General features: G+C 44.3%; 1 protein-coding gene across 1 annotated transcript; it reads right to left on the bottom strand.

Moving 5' to 3' along the window:
* Positions 1-439: 439 nt before the first annotated feature.
* Positions 440-5,677, bottom strand: LOC307237179 (butyrophilin subfamily 1 member A1). The gene is made up of 10 exons (XM_080009843.1): positions 5,476-5,677; positions 3,902-3,984; positions 3,387-3,485; positions 2,889-2,990; positions 2,574-2,708; positions 1,908-2,045; positions 1,730-1,781; positions 1,590-1,616; positions 1,467-1,493; positions 440-1,358 (listed from the first exon to the last, which is right to left on the bottom strand). Exons 2-10 carry the CDS (start codon positions 3,959-3,961, stop codon positions 799-801), a joined length of 1,200 nt encoding a protein of 399 aa, XP_079865969.1. The 5' UTR covers positions 3,962-3,984; positions 5,476-5,677; the 3' UTR covers positions 440-798.
* Positions 5,678-19,078: the final 13,401 nt, after the last annotated feature.

Below are 19,078 nucleotides of genomic sequence, written 5' to 3'. Positions count from 1 at the left end.
CACCACCTCTAGTAGGTGCATGAATGACACGTCGTACTCTAACTACTGTAGATCTGCTTCACACGCAGCACTCAACTAATCTGTCGATTTGCAGATCAACGTGTCAAAACCAATCTTAGTTTGTTTTCCACTTTTATGGAGCTATGGAGAATAGAGATGGAATGTGTTTGTACCCATGCTGTTCTGTACGCTGGAGAGTTTGAGAGTCCTCAAAATAATCTATGTTTAAGATCACAGGATATGGGTGTAGCTAATGATTTCTCATTAATGTCTTGATTAGCAAGTAAACACTTAATATCATGGCCAAAGCAGGGCTTGTGTTCTGAGTGACTGAAGAACATCCTCCTTTTATCCATGTTCAGTGCAGCCCGATCATTGCATCATACACAACCTGCAGTGAGAATAGTATCCGTTGTATTAAGAATTTAACAAAAAAGGAATACACAAGTTTTCTTTATTTCTTATTCACAGAAAGTGCATTGTTACTGCAGGATTAATATTGCACAATACATGACATCAATACTAAAGTATTCTTTGCAATGTATGAAAATACAGTATGCATGTGATGGAGAGCTGCACTAGGTGGCGAGGCTGAAGCAGCAGCGATTACGTTGAAAGCGGCACAACTGATAGCGGTCACACAGAGTTGCTTTTTATAGCACAGCATTGGTGTTTTAAGGAAACCGATCTTTTGATTACACTGAGTGGTGAGATGGACTCTCTTTTGCATATGGCTATGGTTACTGGAGTGCTGAAGAGGGGAATGGGGAGGAAGGTTTAAAGCAGGGAAACGCTAATTCAGCCCCAAAGGCAGGGCACGGGGCAGAGGCGGTGGGTCTTGGCTGCCGGGGAACTGATGACCAGATCCTTGATGATCTCCACCGTGCCGAACAGGGGGAACAGCTTCTCGTCAAAGCTCTCGTTGTAGGTGTAGATGTGGGAGCGACTGTCCACGTCGTAGAAGGACAGCTGGCCCTGGTCGTAGTCCAGGTAGACGCCGACCTTGTTGGGAATGAGGCCCGGAGGCAGCGCGGTGAAGGGGACCGTCAGGGCCTTCAGCTCGGTGCCCCTCTCCAGGCGCAGGGTGAGATAGCCGGTGTTGGTATTCAGGGACTTGAAGCCCTTCCTCAGCGCCGACTCCTTGGCCACGCCCAGCCTCCAGTCCCTTTCGCCCACTTCCACCTCCCAGTAGTGGCGTCCGGAATCGAAGCCCTCCATGCCGACGGCACACCACCAACCATCAAAGCGCTGGTGAAAGTTGGGCACCTCCTTCCTCTCAAAGCCACAACGCATTCTCTTCTCGTCGTTGGAGATCAGAAGGTCCGGGTTGGCTGTGTCCAGGTCCAGGGTCACCTCCACTGAGAGGGAAACAGAGAAGAGGCTTGAACTGTGTGAGAGGAGCGGTATGGACATTACATTACTGCTTGCGTGTTGCAAAGTAATGACAAAGAAAAACAACGATCTACCTGCAGCATCTGAGATCCATTTCCACACTGTGAAAAGAACAATATAAGAAGAATGACGCAGATGAATCAATGCAACTATGGTTTCCACATTTTGGTATCTCTGTATTCATGCTCAGATCTTACCAGACTGAGGAATGTAGCGAACGGCGCCTGGAATGATATTTAAAAAGGGTGAATGTGTTAACCATAGCAAGTTTCCACAGTGGCATGTTATGCAGGAATGACGTGGTTCAGACATGAACTAATCAAAACCCTTTACACACCAATTTTCTTGGACTTTTGTTTCCAGATAAGCCATTGTTGAGGGATGGTCTCCTATGAAGCGAACCAAGATTTACAAACCTTGGCAAGTATTCCTCAGTTTGAAATGTAATAAACAGCAACACTACATATTAAGAATTTTGGCTTTGGAAATGTGATGGTATAAAACTGGTGCCTTACCTTGTCCAGGCTCTGTGATATCAGGGTCCACATAACCAGCTCCATAGCAGTGACCAGACTGGGCACGCGGCCCCATCGCCAGGCGGACTGCAGGTCATCCAGGGACTTGGCCACATTGTTCCCAGGCCACACACTTTGCTGCAAAGAGGATGATCAGCAAAAAAATAAAGATAAGATCAAGTTTGAACATCCTGAGTCCAGGAGTCCGTCTGAACAAGAACAAACAGAATTGCCTCGTCCAGGGTATTGTGGTCCTTTTGCAGTGACTTTCAGCGTCATATTTTGTCTTTTGCACGATCATTGTTGGGAAAAAAACACATTTGAGATTCAGTCAGCTCTCAAAGATTTAGGATTCTGAATTGGTTTATGTGATAGAAAGTTGAAATGGTTAATTCCTCATTTTTAATTAATCAACCACCATTGTGTTGTTGGTAAAAGTCAACGGGCCATTCTTTTTTTTTTATTTTTTATAATGTTTATATGGTAAAAGACAGTTTTGTGGATACACAGTAGTGATACCACTACTGTAAAACTGAATATTTACAGGGCAACATATCTGTTATATTCCTTGCAGATTGACGCTGGTGTTGTTGCTGTGACATAACAACAATTGTTTTAAATAAAATAACAACAACAATCATATCACGTCTGCCTGCGTTGCGGTACCTCAGGCTGGGCCCTCAGGTCCTTGGTCCAGTTGAGGATCACTGTCTTGGCCTCCTGTAAGTCCTGCTCAGAGACCAGGTCCTGGCTGCTGCGCTCGGTGCTCTCTGGCCAGCCGTCTGTCTGCATGGGCCTTTTCTGCACAAAACAAAAAACTTTCACAATTCACACTCAGTTATAATTTTATGGAAATTAGACTCAAGCACTGTGCCCCCCCGTGGTCTTAGCGAAGAATTTGATGTCACGCCTTTCCTTCATGGGGTCGACCGACGATAAATACATTTCAGGGAAAAGTTGAGTCCATATGTGCGTGACTACCTTGCTCTCCAGCATGCAGGCCCATTCCAGGATGAAGGCCTGGCAGAGAGGAGTCGGCCATGTGTCTTCAAGGTTCCAGATGTACTCCAGGACCTCCGATTTCTGTATCGCCGGGGCAGAGATTAAGGTAAGAAGGCTTCTATTCTAAGCAGAGGCATAAACAAATTCTACTATTCTATTCTGTTCACAAGTAGAGATGGTGTGTGAGTATAAATGGGCAAACATTTATAGTTACTTTTAAAACGCTAAGAATCTTAAGCTCAGGTAATAGCTGCATTCAAACGAGAAGCAGCAAGGAGCTTCTTTGTTAAGCATTTGAGTGAAAAAAACGTTATATGGGTGAAAAAGTTATCAAGCAGTGGCATTCAAATGAAATTAAACTAATATGTAATTTTTCCCTTTACTTCTGTGATGTTAAAATAAAAGCGTAAACTCATCCCGTTGGTGGGGACAAGATAATACACAAACCCCTTCAAACGTATTAAAGCCGCAGCGTACCTGACACACACGGTTGAGGTCTCGAGCCAGCTCCACCACAAACAGCTGGTTCTCATCCAGAGGTTCTTGTTTTTCAGCCTTGGCTCTTTTGTGCGACTCCTGTGAGATAATATGTTATAATCATCATTTTTGAATTTGTGATTCAGATGAGGTAGGATAGCAGTGGATAAAAGCAAGTGTATATAACATGCATGTGTAAGCCAGTAAAGGGGGGGATTTGTTTAGTCGGATCAAAATGAACATCAGGCTTCTTTCTGAGCCGAAACTAAAGGTTTCTCTGGCTCCTGTAACACCTAGTCATCTGCACTGACAACACCCTCTGCATTAAAACCAGGATTGGAGATTATTTGATGAATATTAAAAGAAAAAAAAAAACGAACAGGAAATTATTACTTAGAAAGAACAACATGACCCCCCAATTGAATGTAAAGGAGCAAAAACAAGTTACATATGTAAATGCACATCAGGGTGTTTTCTAGTTTGTTTTTTTCTTCTGAATGACAGGACTTTGTCACCTTGAGCTTGGCGGTAATGCTCTTGGCCGGTTCAACCATGAAGTGGAAGCATTGCATCATTTTGGCAACTCTTTGCTGGGATCCTAGAAGTGATAACACAGAGATGCATGTGTGTAATGCATGCATTCAAAGACAACCCTAAAAAAACCCAACTGTAATCTCTCCAGAGCAGCATTGTCAACTGTGGAATAACACATTTTATTCAAACAAGTTATCCAAGCTTTATTTATTTATTTAGTTCCTGCTGGACTGAGGTGTCTGCACTATATTTATTAATTATTATACCAGAACCATAAAGCAAAATGTCTTCACCCACCTTAGCACCTATGTGTTAAATCAAAACAAAGGTGTGCGGTCGCAACAGAGAAAGACGCGCCAGCGCCAGTTTCAGCAATCGTTGCTTAACTCACAAAGAACAATCATTTTGCACTTAGTACAGAGTGAGCCAGGGAGGAGGAGCCCATGTCCTCCATCCACCCACCACTCCAACCCTGTACAACCTCTACCCTCCTACTTCCCTCCTTCCTCCTTATAGGTGTTTGTCCAGTCCTCTGCAATTAACAGCAAAGAAAATACGACATGTGAGTTCAGACAGTGCTCTGTTGGTTCAGTTATCACGGTTTTAATAGATCATTTATTTGTGCGGAAAAACAGACTGCACTGATTAAGGTTTTCCCAGCTCGGTGTAGAAATAACTGTCCGCTATAAATATAAAAAAGTAAGAAATAAATACAAAGAAGTAAAAAATAAAAATTAAAAAAAAGAGAAATCCCCGGTGGTAAATGGGAAGGGAAAAAAAAAAAGTTGCAGCACGGTGACAAAATAATCAGTAATGATCAGTCATGAAAAATAAGACATAATGATAATTATATTTGTATTCTTATTGTTTATAATAAGAATTAATAAGAATGTGTGTTATTTTGTTAAGCTGTTGTTAATTAAATCAAATATAGTAATTAAATAAATTAAATCGTGATAAATATTATTTATACAATATTATTAATAATAATAACAACAGCAATTATTATTGTTGTTATTATTATTGTATGAACGTATGTATATGTATGTGAAAAATAAACCTCTTGCATCTTAAATCTATTATCATTAATCATAATAATTTAGAATAATGTTGTTATTCATAGTACTACACGCGTGGATAAAAGGTGTTGTACAACTGCCACTGCTCTTCATTTGAGTAAACAGATTTGTTTTGCCCCTTAAATCTTCTTTATTGACGCGCATCAGTGGAAAGCGTGACAGTGCAGGTTCCTACTGCGCACACCGAGGCGCACTCGGGCGGGTGCGTGTGACTTTGCGGCAGTGGAAAAACCTCCGGCAGCGCGACGAAGGACGACGAAGCAACTCACCGTAAAAAAAAAACAAAAAAACAAAACAAAACAAAACAAAAAACAAAAACAAAAACAAAGAAACACACGTTACGTGCACGCGTGTGACGCATGCGACACACAATCACACCCGAGGTTCTCCCGCGTCCCCGCGCGATGCCGCTTTCGCCAAAACGGCGAGTGCGAGCGATAGGGTTTGATGGCGTGGGGCCGCGACGCACAGCCTACCTGGGGCGGGAGAGTCTTGCGGGGGGGGGGACGCGGGTCTCGACGTCTCGCCTGCCGGGTTCGTGGGAAGTGGATCGCCGCGCTGCAGTGACCTCGTTTACACGCGAGGCTGCGGGCTCCCGTCGGCTCGGCCGTTTCCGTCACCACTCGGCGCGGCTCGTTTTAAAGGACGGCCCCGTTCCGCCATGTTGGTGAGGTGATTGCGGTAACGTCCCCGCCCCCCGCAGTCGCTGACCGAATGAGTTCGCGTTTCTGCACTTCCGGTTCCCGCCTCCGAAAGACGACGGGACGTTTCCATTGGATCGTGGATTATTGCGGAAAATATGAAAATGTGATAATTGAAGGGAATATGAAATGAGCTAGATATCAAATTAAATATCAAATGAACGCCACTTCTATAACTTTTGAAGAGTAAATGCAATGGCCAGAAGTAAAAAGCTACGCCACTGTCGCACGACGTCGACGTCACCGCCACTAAGCTTCCAATTTGGGATTAGATCCACACGCCCACCTCTTCTACAAAAGCCTGGAGTTTGGGCTGCAATAGTTTTCAAGAGCGCGAGTAGAAACGCGACTTGAGCCAGTAAAGACGGCGAGTAGATGACTTTCCGTGTTGGGCGCGGTGGCGTTTAACGTCCCCGACGGCCTCTGTAGTGTCGTTCAGCCGCTTGTTGTTCACCGCCTTAGGACGCATTAGAAGCATCAAAACAAATGAGTGGGGTATTTACCGGCGTGTTTTACGTCGCAGGACAGAACCTGCAAATCTCTTAGACTTTGTGGGAGTCACACACCTTATTTCAGGCCTTTCACCCTTTCGAAAAACCCATTCACTTTGGGGCTGAGGGAACCGGAAGTGCAGCAACATGACCATTTAACACTCCACCATTTAATTGGATTTAATTTAATTTATCAGTGCTTAGCACAATTTTAAATTGTTACAATAATGTACAAGAAAGCTTTGGTCCTAGTTTCACTGCTATCTCCCTAACTATAGCATAGACCGCTATGAAAGTCTGGTCTAAATCATATCTAACAATTAAAACCTTCTCATATTTGGGCTCCAGGGACAAAACCTAATCAAATGGGGGCCGTGACATAATGCATATCAAATGAAGGGTCCTTTATGTGAAAAAGGGGTTGAGAATGCCTGGTCTAGACAAGACCTCTAGTTAAACCCAATGTCTTATCCCTTTTCCTTGGCTGTTGAATAGCCATCACAATAATCACGAATGGGGGCAATAGGCGTGTGTGGATGTAGATCCTTTATCTTGTTTGGTTCAACGCTTGTCTCAGAACCAGCATAATCCAAAGGAAATAATACAGACTTTAACGGGCAAAGGAAATGAAGCTTAAAACAAAGAAGAATTAAAGACACGTTACACAAAGATTCCAAAGAGCCCTTTTCATATAGTGCATTACTAGTAAGGAGTCTTTCTGTCACGTCGACCAAGCCCGTGAAAAACAAATGACCCTAAATCAATGGCATTGTCAAAGAGCATGACAGGAACACGTAATTTCCCCCAATTTTCACAGTCGGTAATTCAAGAGATCGGACGTCCCGTGTGCTAATCAACTCGGCACATGGGGATCATCCCAGGATCACGGCCCCAGGGATTAGAGAACTGAGGGTTGTTTGTGTCTTTTCAGTCAGTGAATGTACTGCACTAGCAGGGTCACAACCTCCAGCTGTGCTGCCAGATGAGAGCATCTCCAACTTCTTACCCTCCCTCTCTCCCTCTCTGTCTCTCTCTCTCGCTCTGTTTTCCTGTCTCTATTTTTCAATATCTATCTCTTTGGCTCTCTAGCGCTGTCAGTCTCCCATTTTCTCGTTCTCTGTCGTTGATTCGGAGCAACTTCAACAAGCATCGTCCTCATAGGACGCAATCAACTTCGTCGCCGTCTTAATCAAGTGTGAAAGAAGAGGCACCAGGGGTGATGCAGACCATGACCATTTCTGTGCCTGTATTTCTGCAAAAGTCCCCCAGATGTCAGTGTTCAGCCTTGCTCTAGAGGGGCGTCCGGCTCTTCAACGGCAGAGAAATACACTTTCAAATGCCGATTGTGAAATATAAATATTAAAAAAGGGCATTTTGTTAATCATGATAGGCCTTTTAACATTTTAAGGAACTCACACTCATTATTATTATTATTTTTTTTAGCAGGACAGACCCAGGCCAGTACACCATACCAAAACATTTTGCAGGGGTTGACAAATCTACAAAGGCCCTTCACCTGAGGAAAAGTTGAAGTAGTTAAAGATGTTGTTGACACCTCGTGATAAATTGTTGTAAAGTACCGAAGAAAGTAAAGTCTTAAATGTGCCTGCCCTACAAAGTCTAAAATCTAAAACCCGGTCAAGTCACTCACAGTCTGAAATGGGTCAATTTGAAATGTTTTGCTATTTAGCAGGTGTTTGGATCGTTCTTATATAGAAGCGATCAGAAAATATGCTAGGACAGAATTGATACCACTTTCCCAATGATAATACAGATTTACTTTACATACTTAAGATATTTGACAATGGTTGTTGGTATCAGATTTTTGAATTGAAGTGAGTTATGTGATACAATATCCTTTATAGCCTAGTATTGGACTGATAGGCGATGCAGTACCGTATCTGCATTAGCACATTCTCGGTCAACACATAATTCTTACCATCTTTGTCAAAATAATTGGCACTTTCAAGGCACTTCTTCAAGCTCATGCTCATTCAACCACATGTCCCATAGTTATGTTGAACATTGCCTGAATTCATACTCCGATGGCCTGTAACACTCCCATATTTCCCCATATGACGCTGATTGGCCTGATCATTTTTTCCCAACTGTTATTCAGTGGAGCCATTCGGAACTGATCTGCAGAGTGAGTCAGTAAAACATCACCAGTCGGACCAATAAGCCAGTTGCCGTGTGAAACCCTCAGGACTGTAGCCCAGATTCAGCAAAGAAAGAGGACATCAAACAACGAAAGCACAATTTACAATGATTTAACAGACAATATGATCCACAAAGTGACCAAAAAGCACTTTGCCCCTTTGGTTATTTCACTACTTTCAGCAATGTGTCGTCCATGATGTTGTATCACAGCGTCTGTTGTTTTTTTTGTTTGTTTTTTTTCAAAAAGTGTGACAGAGGCCCGTGTTTGGAACAGCCAACTCAGGTGTCATGGGTTTCCCTTTTCAAACCGTGATAAACGATCTGCATCCAGTTACTCCCCAGCTCAGCATGGTACAACAGAGTAGGAAGTCAATAGGTCTTTCGATCTCCAAGTGCTGCAAACGGTTGTTGACAGTGATGCATCGAGTACTGAAGGAGGTGCACAGCACTATTCTGCCTCAGTCTTCAGTGCTTGGTTAGTCTTAAAGGGGACCTATTATGAAAAACTCACTTTTTCAGTGCTTGTGCACATATATTTTGGTCTCTGATGTTCCCACTAATACACAAACTGAAATAAGACAACCCAGGTTTTTGTGGGCTACCTATTTCAGAAAACATGTGATTCAACAAGCTGTTGGATTTGCGTCCCGCTCCTACAGTACGTAGTTTGGGGCCTCGTTAAAATGAGACTGCCCCCCATCTGAGTATCCCCACCCACGGCTTGAGAACTGCCTTTGCGAAGGTGCAGCATTTTTTCCTCACGGGCGCCTGACCTAGCCGCTAGCATTATGTCGAAGCAAAGAACTAAGCATGGGAACTGCTCTGTTGTTGACTGCACAGACCAGCACAAATCTCTACATTGACCCCCAGCCTCAGGGGACAGAGGAGCTGAGAGGACTGACTGATTTATTTTTGATCAACGCCCCAGCTACAGTTTGCAAAAAACCTTTACATGTGCTAACCACTTTGTGTACCGGGCCGTGCCGCCAGAACCGCTGGGCCGGCCAGCCCTACACTGTGCAGGGATCCCGGCCACCACTGGCCCCGACTTTGGAGACTCTACTCCCCGGCACCAGGCCGCTGCAACCAATCAAAGTCTGCGGAGGTCCCAGGCCATGTGAAAAAAGAGGTGAAAAACAATTGTCAACTAACCATTCAGAAACACCTTGCTGCATTCACACTGTTTGAACTTCTGCAGGCGCCTCTCCTTGTTCCGGATCAGATTCTGGATCAAACATGTGCGGTTGAATTCCTGCGTATCCCATATCGGTTGTTTTCACGGGGGGGCACAGTAGGTAAACGTTCAACGTAACCATGGTTTCCACCAGCCACGGCCAGAGCCACAAACAGTTCCAGAGTGAGGTGTGGGGAGAGGCAGCTCATTTGCATTCAAAGCTGCAGACGCAGAAACAGCCCGTGGAGAACAGGAGGGGTATAGAGGCATTCTAGAAGGGCTAAAATTCATAACCTGAGAGGTATTTTCAGCAAAACCCTTCAAAGACATGTTTTGGGGACCTCGGCGACCTATATGAACTGGTTGAAAAGAAGCACAATATGGGACCTTTAAAATGGCTTCCACACAGGCTTGGTGTGATGATAGTTGTAGCAGCTTGTTTAAAAGTCATGGTCTACGTTCCCCATAGCATCACACAGGGAGAGGGCCGTTGTGGATGTTATTGATGCTGGAACTCTGAGAGAGCCTTTCAGATGGAGTGTTGGGCCCTACAGCCGAGTCTGCTGGAGGTCCCAGGTCCAGGTTGGACGAAAAGACGATGTCGTACGGCAGGTCCAGTGAATGCCGCATACTCTCTTCATAAGTTGGCGGTGGCTGCAAGAGAAGCAAATAAAACAAGAGACACTTAGAAGAAATGATTCCCTTTAAATGTTTTCTACATGGAGGAGTAGAGTTTTAATGGTAGTCATTATCTTGTTTGTGATCGTTGTCCCTTCACAAAAGGAAGTTTCTCGAAGATTAAATGACTCTAGGATACAATTTTATAGTCCACAACGGACACACTGAGTCACTTTGAGTCACTTCAAAAGTAAACAAATAAAACTTTCAAATTGTAATCTCAAACACATTCAGGACAATCACTACTACTAAACAAAAGAAACAGCCTTATATACACGCAGTGTCCCCCGCTATATCACCAACTCTCTGTTGCCTGGGGAAAGGTTACTTAGATATTGTTCTGGCTAATACCTGATATCCAACACAAAGCCAAATTGAAACATGTCCCTATTGACATTACAGATTAATCTGTCTTGACACCGGCTCCCTGGAACGTGTGGTTCTCTAACGTATTAAAGCTCTATCTATCTGATCGCATCAGGCAAATCCACGCTGCCCTAGTCTCTTCCCTTATCTTTTAATTGCTTGAGGGCCCCTGGAGCATCAGGAGCAGCCCTCCAACATGACCCAGGCCGTATAAACACACCACACGCATTCCTCAGCAACAGAGTACGGCCATTATCCCGCCTCAGGCCATAGCATCGACTGGAGGAATTAAGGGCCATGTGTAGTAGAGCCCTTTAAGAGTCCAGTGACAGGATGAGAGTGTGTGTGCATGTGTGTGTGTGTGTGTGTGTGTGTGTGTGTGTGTGTGTGTGTGTGTGTGTGTGTGTTGATGTGCGAATGCATATACAAGTCTGTGCATGTACAAGTATATTTATGTCTGGTTTCCTTAGTGTGTGTGTGTGTGTGTGTGTGTGTCTGTGTGTGTGTGTGTGTTCATGTGCGAATGCATGTACAAGTCTGTGCAAGTACAAGTATATTTGTCTGGTTTCCTTAGTGTGTGTGTGCGTGCGTGTGTGTGTGTGTGTGTGTGTGTGTGTGTGTGTGTGTTGATGTGCGAATGCATGTACAAGTCTGCATGTACAAGTGTGTTTATGTCTGACTTCCATGGCGTGTGTGTGTGTGTGTGGGGATGTGCAAATGTGAGTGTTCTCTTATATTTTCTGTGTGTGTGTGTGTGTGTGTGTGTGTGTGTGTGTGTGTGTTTGTGTGTTTCTGTCCGTCTGTCTGTCTGTCCTTGTGCGTGTTGTTTGGTGTGTGTGGTCATGTCCTTTTGTATTTTGTTTTTTTGTGTGTGTGTAAATGTGTGTGTGCATGTATAAGTCTGTTTGTGTTAGTGCACGTGTAAGTGTGTGTATGTCCTTGTGTGTGTGTGTTGATGTGCATATGTGATTGTGCGCTTGTATTTTGTGTGAGTGTACATGCATTCGTCTATGCGAGTGTATGCCCTCATGTGTATGATGGGTTTGTGAGCGTGCTCTTGCATTTTGTGTGTGTTCGTATTTCAGTGTGTTTGTGTGTGCATGTGTGTATTTGTTAATGTGTGTGTATTTCCAGGCCATGAACGTGTGCGCGGCCCGCCCCGCTCTGTGCTATTTAATTAAGGAGCGTCAGGAGGACGGGAGGTCAGAGGGGGGAGGGGAGAAAAAAACCCCCAAAAAAAAACACACAACAGAAGACAAGAACACAAAGCTGCGTTCTCGGGCTCTGTTTGCACTCGGGCTTTAATTATGTTTGATGTGCCTTTTTCTCATTACCTTGTTTGCTCGAGCGTTGCACAAGTCAAAAGCTCAGCAGAAGATCAACACAGTGAAACTTTAGGGGGAAAAAAAAAATAAAAAGTGTCCGCCTGCACAAGCGGACGGCCGGGCGTTAGATGAGCTGATAGAGCGTGCGGCTCACAGCTCTCTTATCTCTGAACAAGCTCCTGTTACAATATTGCATGACGGCCGGGTCATAATGAAGACAACCTCCTTCTTATTATCTCACTCCTTTTGTTGGGCTGCAGAGGAGTCGGGCCGCTTAATAACCCGAGGCTATATGAATTTCAGGATATGAGCTCCTTTGGGAGTACATCGGGGAGTGAAACATCTCTCTTATTGCTTTCCAAAATAAAAGGCACCACGCGGCGCGACCCCCCCCCCCCCCCCCCATCCCCCCCACCGCCCCCGCGTCCCACCGTTTACGACTGAAGATTACGTGCCTCACCGGCCGAGCCGGCTTCCCAAAAGCCTTAATTCAACCTCACCTCGGTCAAAGCGGGCTCATTGAGGCCAAAGCGGTGTGCGATCATCATGTGGATCTGCCTCTGGCGGTCCTTCTTCCGTACGCTCTCGTAGGAGGGGAGCCGGGGCAGGGGGGTGTCCAGCGAGGGCAGGCGGTAGCTGGAGGGCACGCCAACATAAAACAGCTGGCCTTCCTGCTGGAGAGGAGCGCACGCAGGGGCCAAACACAGCAGGGCGGTGAGAGAGGTGGCACATCAAAGGTCGGTTGCACAATGGATCTGTTGTTCCGTTAGAAACGTGTCCAAATAAAACGTCGTCGCCGGTGCGGCTCGGCGGTAAACAGAAGGCCTCTGTCAAAGCCAGGGAATCCCGACCTAAATATAACCTCATTCAATCCGAGACCCCCATCCTCTTAAAATACTTTTTTTCTTTTCATGTGTATATTGGCAGTCGTCGGATGTTTTTTTCTGGTGATGCTCTCTCTGAGAGCAAGGTTTTTAGGACATAAAATACATTACAACATAATCATAGATTTTTTACAATTGATGTTTAAACACTCATGCGGATTTTGGAACCAATATTTGACTATTAGGAATCATACGTATGCCTTAAATTGTCTGAGGACTTGCGGCCCTACCCTGCTATCTCTAGTGATCCGCTATGGGGGCCGGGCACCCTTTGTAGGGAACCACTGGTCAAAGCCCCTTGACTATGGCTAATACAGAGGCTTCGCTGCTATATTTGATCTATTGGAGCATTTATGATATTATGATCATGTATTTTCACATTACTACTACCGAACACCGGCGATCGGTGCAAGGCAAACGACGAGGGTCGTTGTCACTGTCACGTGACCGCGCTCATTTACGTACTCCCTTACTCCCTCCCCTTTGCCAAAAAAAAAAAAAAAAAAAAAAAAAAAAAAAAAAGATCATTCAAAGCTGTTGCCACCTGAGTGGTGCTGTCGTTTATGATCTGACTCTGCTCCAGACACACGGACCCCACCAGGGTCTGTCTGCTGCTGTAGTACTGAGGTGGGGCATCCTGGTAGGAAAAACAAACACAACACACAAAAGGAACAGTAAAGAATCCCTCTGGGAGAGTTCAGACGCTGGACGATCACAGTGGTGAACCTATTCATGCTCGGAGAACTTGCGATCCTCCGCCTTTACGAGATCCTCCGCACCCCGACTCCTTTGGTGCTCTGCCTACTGCTCTAATTAGTCAAAAATCCACTCACTTAAGCCTGTTTGGACAATTGTCACGCCTTATTAAGTCACTGAGGACGCAGACTGGTTCAGCGATACCATAAATTATCCGACCAATGAGACGACCACCCTCCAATTTCCGTGCCTCCTCCCAGCGCCGCCCCTTAAACAAGACTCACAAGTGTCTCACTGTATGAGGTGCCGGAATCCTGAAGAAGAAGGAGGTAAAAAAAAAGGCTGCCGGAAAACTAGGTGATTGCCTCGGTTCTAAATGAGTCTTCTTTGTGTGAAGAACAATGCAGTGTCCCGCTGTGTCATCAGTGTCCCTAGGCAACAAAGCGTGCAGTGTGGTCTTTTCTTCCCCCTTGTAAGTGCAGCAGGTACCTCCTAACGAGCGCGCTCCAATACACATTATGGCCTCCTACGTCATTTGAGCCGGCAGTTAAAACAGAGTCAATTTGTCGCCTGGCTGAGAGCTGGGGGCCGGATCCATCATGAGGGATACGGGATGGAAAAAAAAGCGTTGTCACCTCCAGGAGACGTAGTGGATCATGCGTTGGAGAGCCTCGAAAATATTTGGCTTATTCTTTCAGAGGGCCGCTCAAACAATGACATCACTCAAAATCAGCGTGACGCACTTATCCGACCTTTGGCACAACCCTCGCCGCGTTTGACCGAGAGAGACAGCGGCAGAAAATAGTAAGGTCAAAGGTCACTTTCCCTTCACTGGTTTGTACTTTAAAAAGGGTAGGGGGAAGAAAAAAAAAAAGTCCTCAGGAAGGAGAAAAGGGGGAGAGTTGTCCTTTTGTCTCGTGAAACTGATTCACCCAGTGTGGAAAAAAAAAAAAAAACGCCACCGTGTAAAATCAGAGTTTAAGTCGGGGGAGGACCCCATCGGCGGTGTGCCTTTTTTCAGCACCCAAACCTAAAGGAGAGCCTTTGTCCACTTGGGTCCCCAACACCCACAGCAGTGTCTGGACGCTATTCAAGCTTCAGGCTGCAGCGGGGAGAGGTATGCGACTATGAAGATGATTGGAGAGGTGAGAAATGTCCCGAGTGGACACAACATTTTTTTTTTTTTCATGTGCGTCTCCTTTTTAAAGGCTGGGCGATATATCGGTGAAATACCGATATTGTGATATGAGACTACTGCTACCTGCTTGGTAATTAAGTCCACATTGCTAATTATTGCTTCTCAAATATTTCTGTGAGCGTAAACATCTTATGAGAGCACCCATAGCCATCCCCACAATATCGTCAAATGATCGATATCGAAGTATTCACGAAACAAATATTGTGATATTTAATTTAGTCAATGTCGCCCGGCCCTGGCCTCCCTCACATTGCGCAGGCCTTTGCCTTCTCCCTTCCTTTCAGTGACACAAACAAAAGTCTCCCCCTTTAGTTTCCCAGCAACATACCCACGTCAACGACAACAGTCGTTTTGAGGAAGGAACGATCTAGCCCTTCAAAAACACTCTCCTCCCTCTGGTTTCCTTCTCATTTGTCAAGCCTCCACCGGGTGCGTATACCCACTCTCACACGTATCTGCGTCCACCGTCCCGTCCAGAATCTCAACCTGATAAGTCCCCCCGCAGCGAGTCGGCGTCGGCTTATCTGCGGCACAGCCTGTGCCAGCCGAGGCGAAAGGGTCAACAAAGTGTATCAGTGGAACAGTCTGCCAGTTCCCGACACGGACCAGGAGAACACGACCGTTGAGAGTGCCCCTTGAGTGAAAGAAAGACATCCTGTGCACGAGGGAGGGGGAAAGGTCCCCTGCAGTCCAAAGATAACACCCCAAACTTCACCCCCCGGGGATCCCTGGGGGTGTCACGCGGGGGGCAGGAAGAGGAAGCCCAGACGATGGGCGGCCCCGCTGGAGTGGAACCGCCGCGGGGACTTCGCAACTTCCTCTTCAACTCTTTCCTGCGGCGCCGAGCGTCGACCGATTTACGGCAGAGGCTCGCCGAGCCCCGAGTGTTGGTAAAGTCGTTACGGCCGCCGCCGCCTCCGTGTCGGCAGGAGTTCAGGCGGGAGGTTCTCAAGAGTTTCGTGGAGGTCGTCAAGGACGCCAAGGTCTAAGCGCAAAGTTTGATTTGCGGCAATTTAAACAGATTAGTTCCAAAGTAACATCTGTGAGTTCACAAATGGCTTATTTTTGCTACTGTCGGTGCTGGTAGGGTATTTCTGGAGGGCGTATAAACAGCTGATTCCATGGAGGCTAATCCACAATGCTCACGTTTGTGTTAGGAATTGCACAGAGCCGTGCAAATAGAGTTTGACACTTCCTATTGGCGCTGTATTATATTTGCATTGTACCTGTGTGTTCAGATCATCTGATATGGATATGCAAAACGGATCAAGACGACAGACACACAGTTGGTGTACCAAACCTGAACACAGAAAAGACTTTGTCAGGCGCCAACTTGTGCTTCTCGGGTTGCTTTTCTTACCAGATCTCTGCGTGACTCCCGATAGGGCCGGATTTTGCAGCACTGAGCATCCTTACGGTAGATAACTGACACCAGCGCCACGATCACCACAAACAGGATGAGAGAAGAAACTGTTTGTGAACAGAGAGGGGAGATAGAACGGAAAGTTTATCAGTCACAGTTGACAGTTATTCGCCATTTACTTTAACGCAGGCCGACTGAATCCCATTCCAATATGGTGAAAGAACATGTTTGATTTTATATCTATTTTATTGGTGTGTTTAACACGCTTCTGAAAGAAAGAAAGAAAGGGATTTTGTTAACATCTGGCATGTTTGATATGGCTCCTAGTCAAGTATTTTTCTATTGGAGACAGGTTAATAATATATGCAAAATCGGGAGTCATGTAGAGTTCTATCTTGTGTTGCAATCACAGAAAAAGTAAGACTATGGCTCGCAATTATTTTTCCCTTTTCTATCCACAGCAACTGAAGCTTTAAGATCACACATAGACCACGTTTGTGCCACTGATGATGTCGATGATGATGATGAAGATGGGAACAAGTCAAGGGAATGTCAAGGGTGAATATAACAAATCAATAAATAATCAGGCTGAACAAACAAACAAATGATTCAGCCTTAAAATATCCTGAAACTCATCCGTCCAAGCCAAGGAAAAAGTCCAATAATTATAAATGGATTGTTTCTGAAGACACCCCCCCACATCGTCCGCACTCACGTAAAGTGTTATTCGCTGACTTAAAGTTGTGAAACTCGGATTAAAACAGCGCTGTCCGTCATCCGTTCCCCAGAGTTTCAAAGTTTTGACTTACAAGACGCGGCGATCACGGTGAGTTGGTCCGGCGTCAGCTGTGCAGAATGCAGTGCTGGACTGGCGGTTGTGGACATGTTCTTTTTTTTTTTTTTTCTTCTTCTTCTTTTAGGAACAATCGCTCTTCCCTCGGAGCCCTCCGAAGTCACCCGTCTCCGGGAAAAGGCTTGTCCCACGTTATCCGTCGATTCACAGCGGAAGACCACATCGCTCCTCGTTTGAGGTCCGGACCATCCCAAACTGCGAGGAGAGAGCGGGCCAGCCCCGCCACCGCAGGGAGACCGGGGCCGGGCCACCTGCCCCCCCCAAGTGCGCGTTTGCAGCTGAAGACGCGCTCATCGGTGACGTCATACCCGTATCTGGACCACACTCGCTGGACAGCGGCGTGTCAAGGAACTAAAAAATATATATATAATAATAAAATAAAAAGATAATAATCAATGGGAAAAAAAAAAAAAAAAAAGCTAAGTCTTTGAATTCACTCCTCAAACCTATCAATCTAACAAATAATTAAAAGAAATTGATTTTAAACAGAGAATAAACATTATTAAAATACTATGACTAGGAAAAGACTCTTAAGATAATGTCTTTCCTCTCATCTATCTGTCATCTATCATCTATCTATCTATCTATCTATCTATCTAGCTCGCCATCTATATTGCTAGCTATTTGTTTATATATGTATTATTTTTCATTTCTATTTAGTTTATGTTTGATTCAATTACTATTCTAAAAAAGTTTGGAAGTTGTTATCATCACAACCCTTTATTTGTTGTGATTGTAAATGGAAGATGATTTGTTTGCAGCTCCATTCGCAGATTTTTTTGATTGTATGATTTATTCTATTTAAAAAAAAAAGCTGTTTATAAAGTGGCTTCAGCAGCAAAAAAAAAAAAAGCAAAAGTCAGCCCCCTGACTTTGTTACTTGGGTTTATTGGCATAAATACACTGCCTCAGGAAAAATCTACACAGATTGCAACCAGATTGGATTTGGAAATGCTCTCAAACACAGACAGTGTAACTCACCACAAATAGCAATTACTGAAATTAAAAATACACAAAACAGTAAATATGATATATGTGATATGATAATATATACACGTTAATACTTTTCCCTAGAGACAAAAAATGTTTGTAGTTTTGTTTTTTTTTGTCTGACGTTAATGAGATTTCATAGGTTAGACCACAGCATTCCTGGGTTGGAGCCACGTCGCCATGGAGATGCTGCTCTCTCTGAAGCCCGAAACAAAGGACTTCAAATATGAAGAACTGCTGTGTTAACTTCTCTCGTGTTTGTCGAGGAAATGAACACTATTTCTAGCATCAACAACATAATTTCCTCCAAATGGTGTTCATTTAAATGATAGTTGCAGCAGATTGTGTTCATTTGTTCACAACTTCCACAATTTACTAAAAATGTAATTGGATAAGATCATTCAAACCAGACTATTACCAATGTCTAGTCTGACAATGTTTTTCAACCACGTTAGAGCTCAGCAAGTGCAACGTGTATTTCTATTCACATTTAAAAAAAGGAAATGAACTCTTGTGTTAAGTTGTTGTGTTGACATAATACACTAACAACATATGAGTTGATGAGGATGTTGACGAGTGTAAAGTTGTGGTATTGACATAATGCACTAACAACACAAGAGTTGATGAGGCTGTTGACTAGTGTTAAGTTGTGGTCTGTGGACTAGTCCAAATCATCAACTCATATGTTGTTAGTGCATTATGTCAATACAACAATTTCACACTAGTCAACATCATCATCAACTCATATGTTGTTAGTGCATTATGTCAATACAACAACTTAACACTAGTCAACATCATCAACTCATATGTTGTTAGTGCATTATGTCAATACAACAATTTCACACTAGTCAACATCATCATCAACTCATATGTTGTTAGTGCATTATGTCAATACAACAACTTAACACTAGTCAACATCATCAACTCATATGTTGTTAGTGCGTTATGTCAATACAACAACTAAATATTAGTCAACATCCTCATTAACTCATGTTGTTAGTGCATTATATCAATACAATAATTTAACACTAGTCAACATCATTAGCTCATATGTTGCATTATGTCAATACATCATCAACAAGTTGTGGTATTGACATAATGCACTAACAACATATGAGTTGATGATGATGTTGACTAGTGTTAAATTGTTGTATTGACATAATGATGATGATGTTGTACTAATGAATCAGCAGCTTTGTG

Source organism: Zeus faber, assembly GCF_960531495.2.
Source record: "Zeus faber genome assembly, chromosome: 11".
Classification (NCBI taxonomy): domain Eukaryota; kingdom Metazoa; phylum Chordata; class Actinopteri; order Zeiformes; family Zeidae; genus Zeus; species Zeus faber.
The sequence above is the reverse complement of the archived record's forward strand: the minus strand, read 5'-3'. Positions and strand labels throughout refer to the sequence as shown.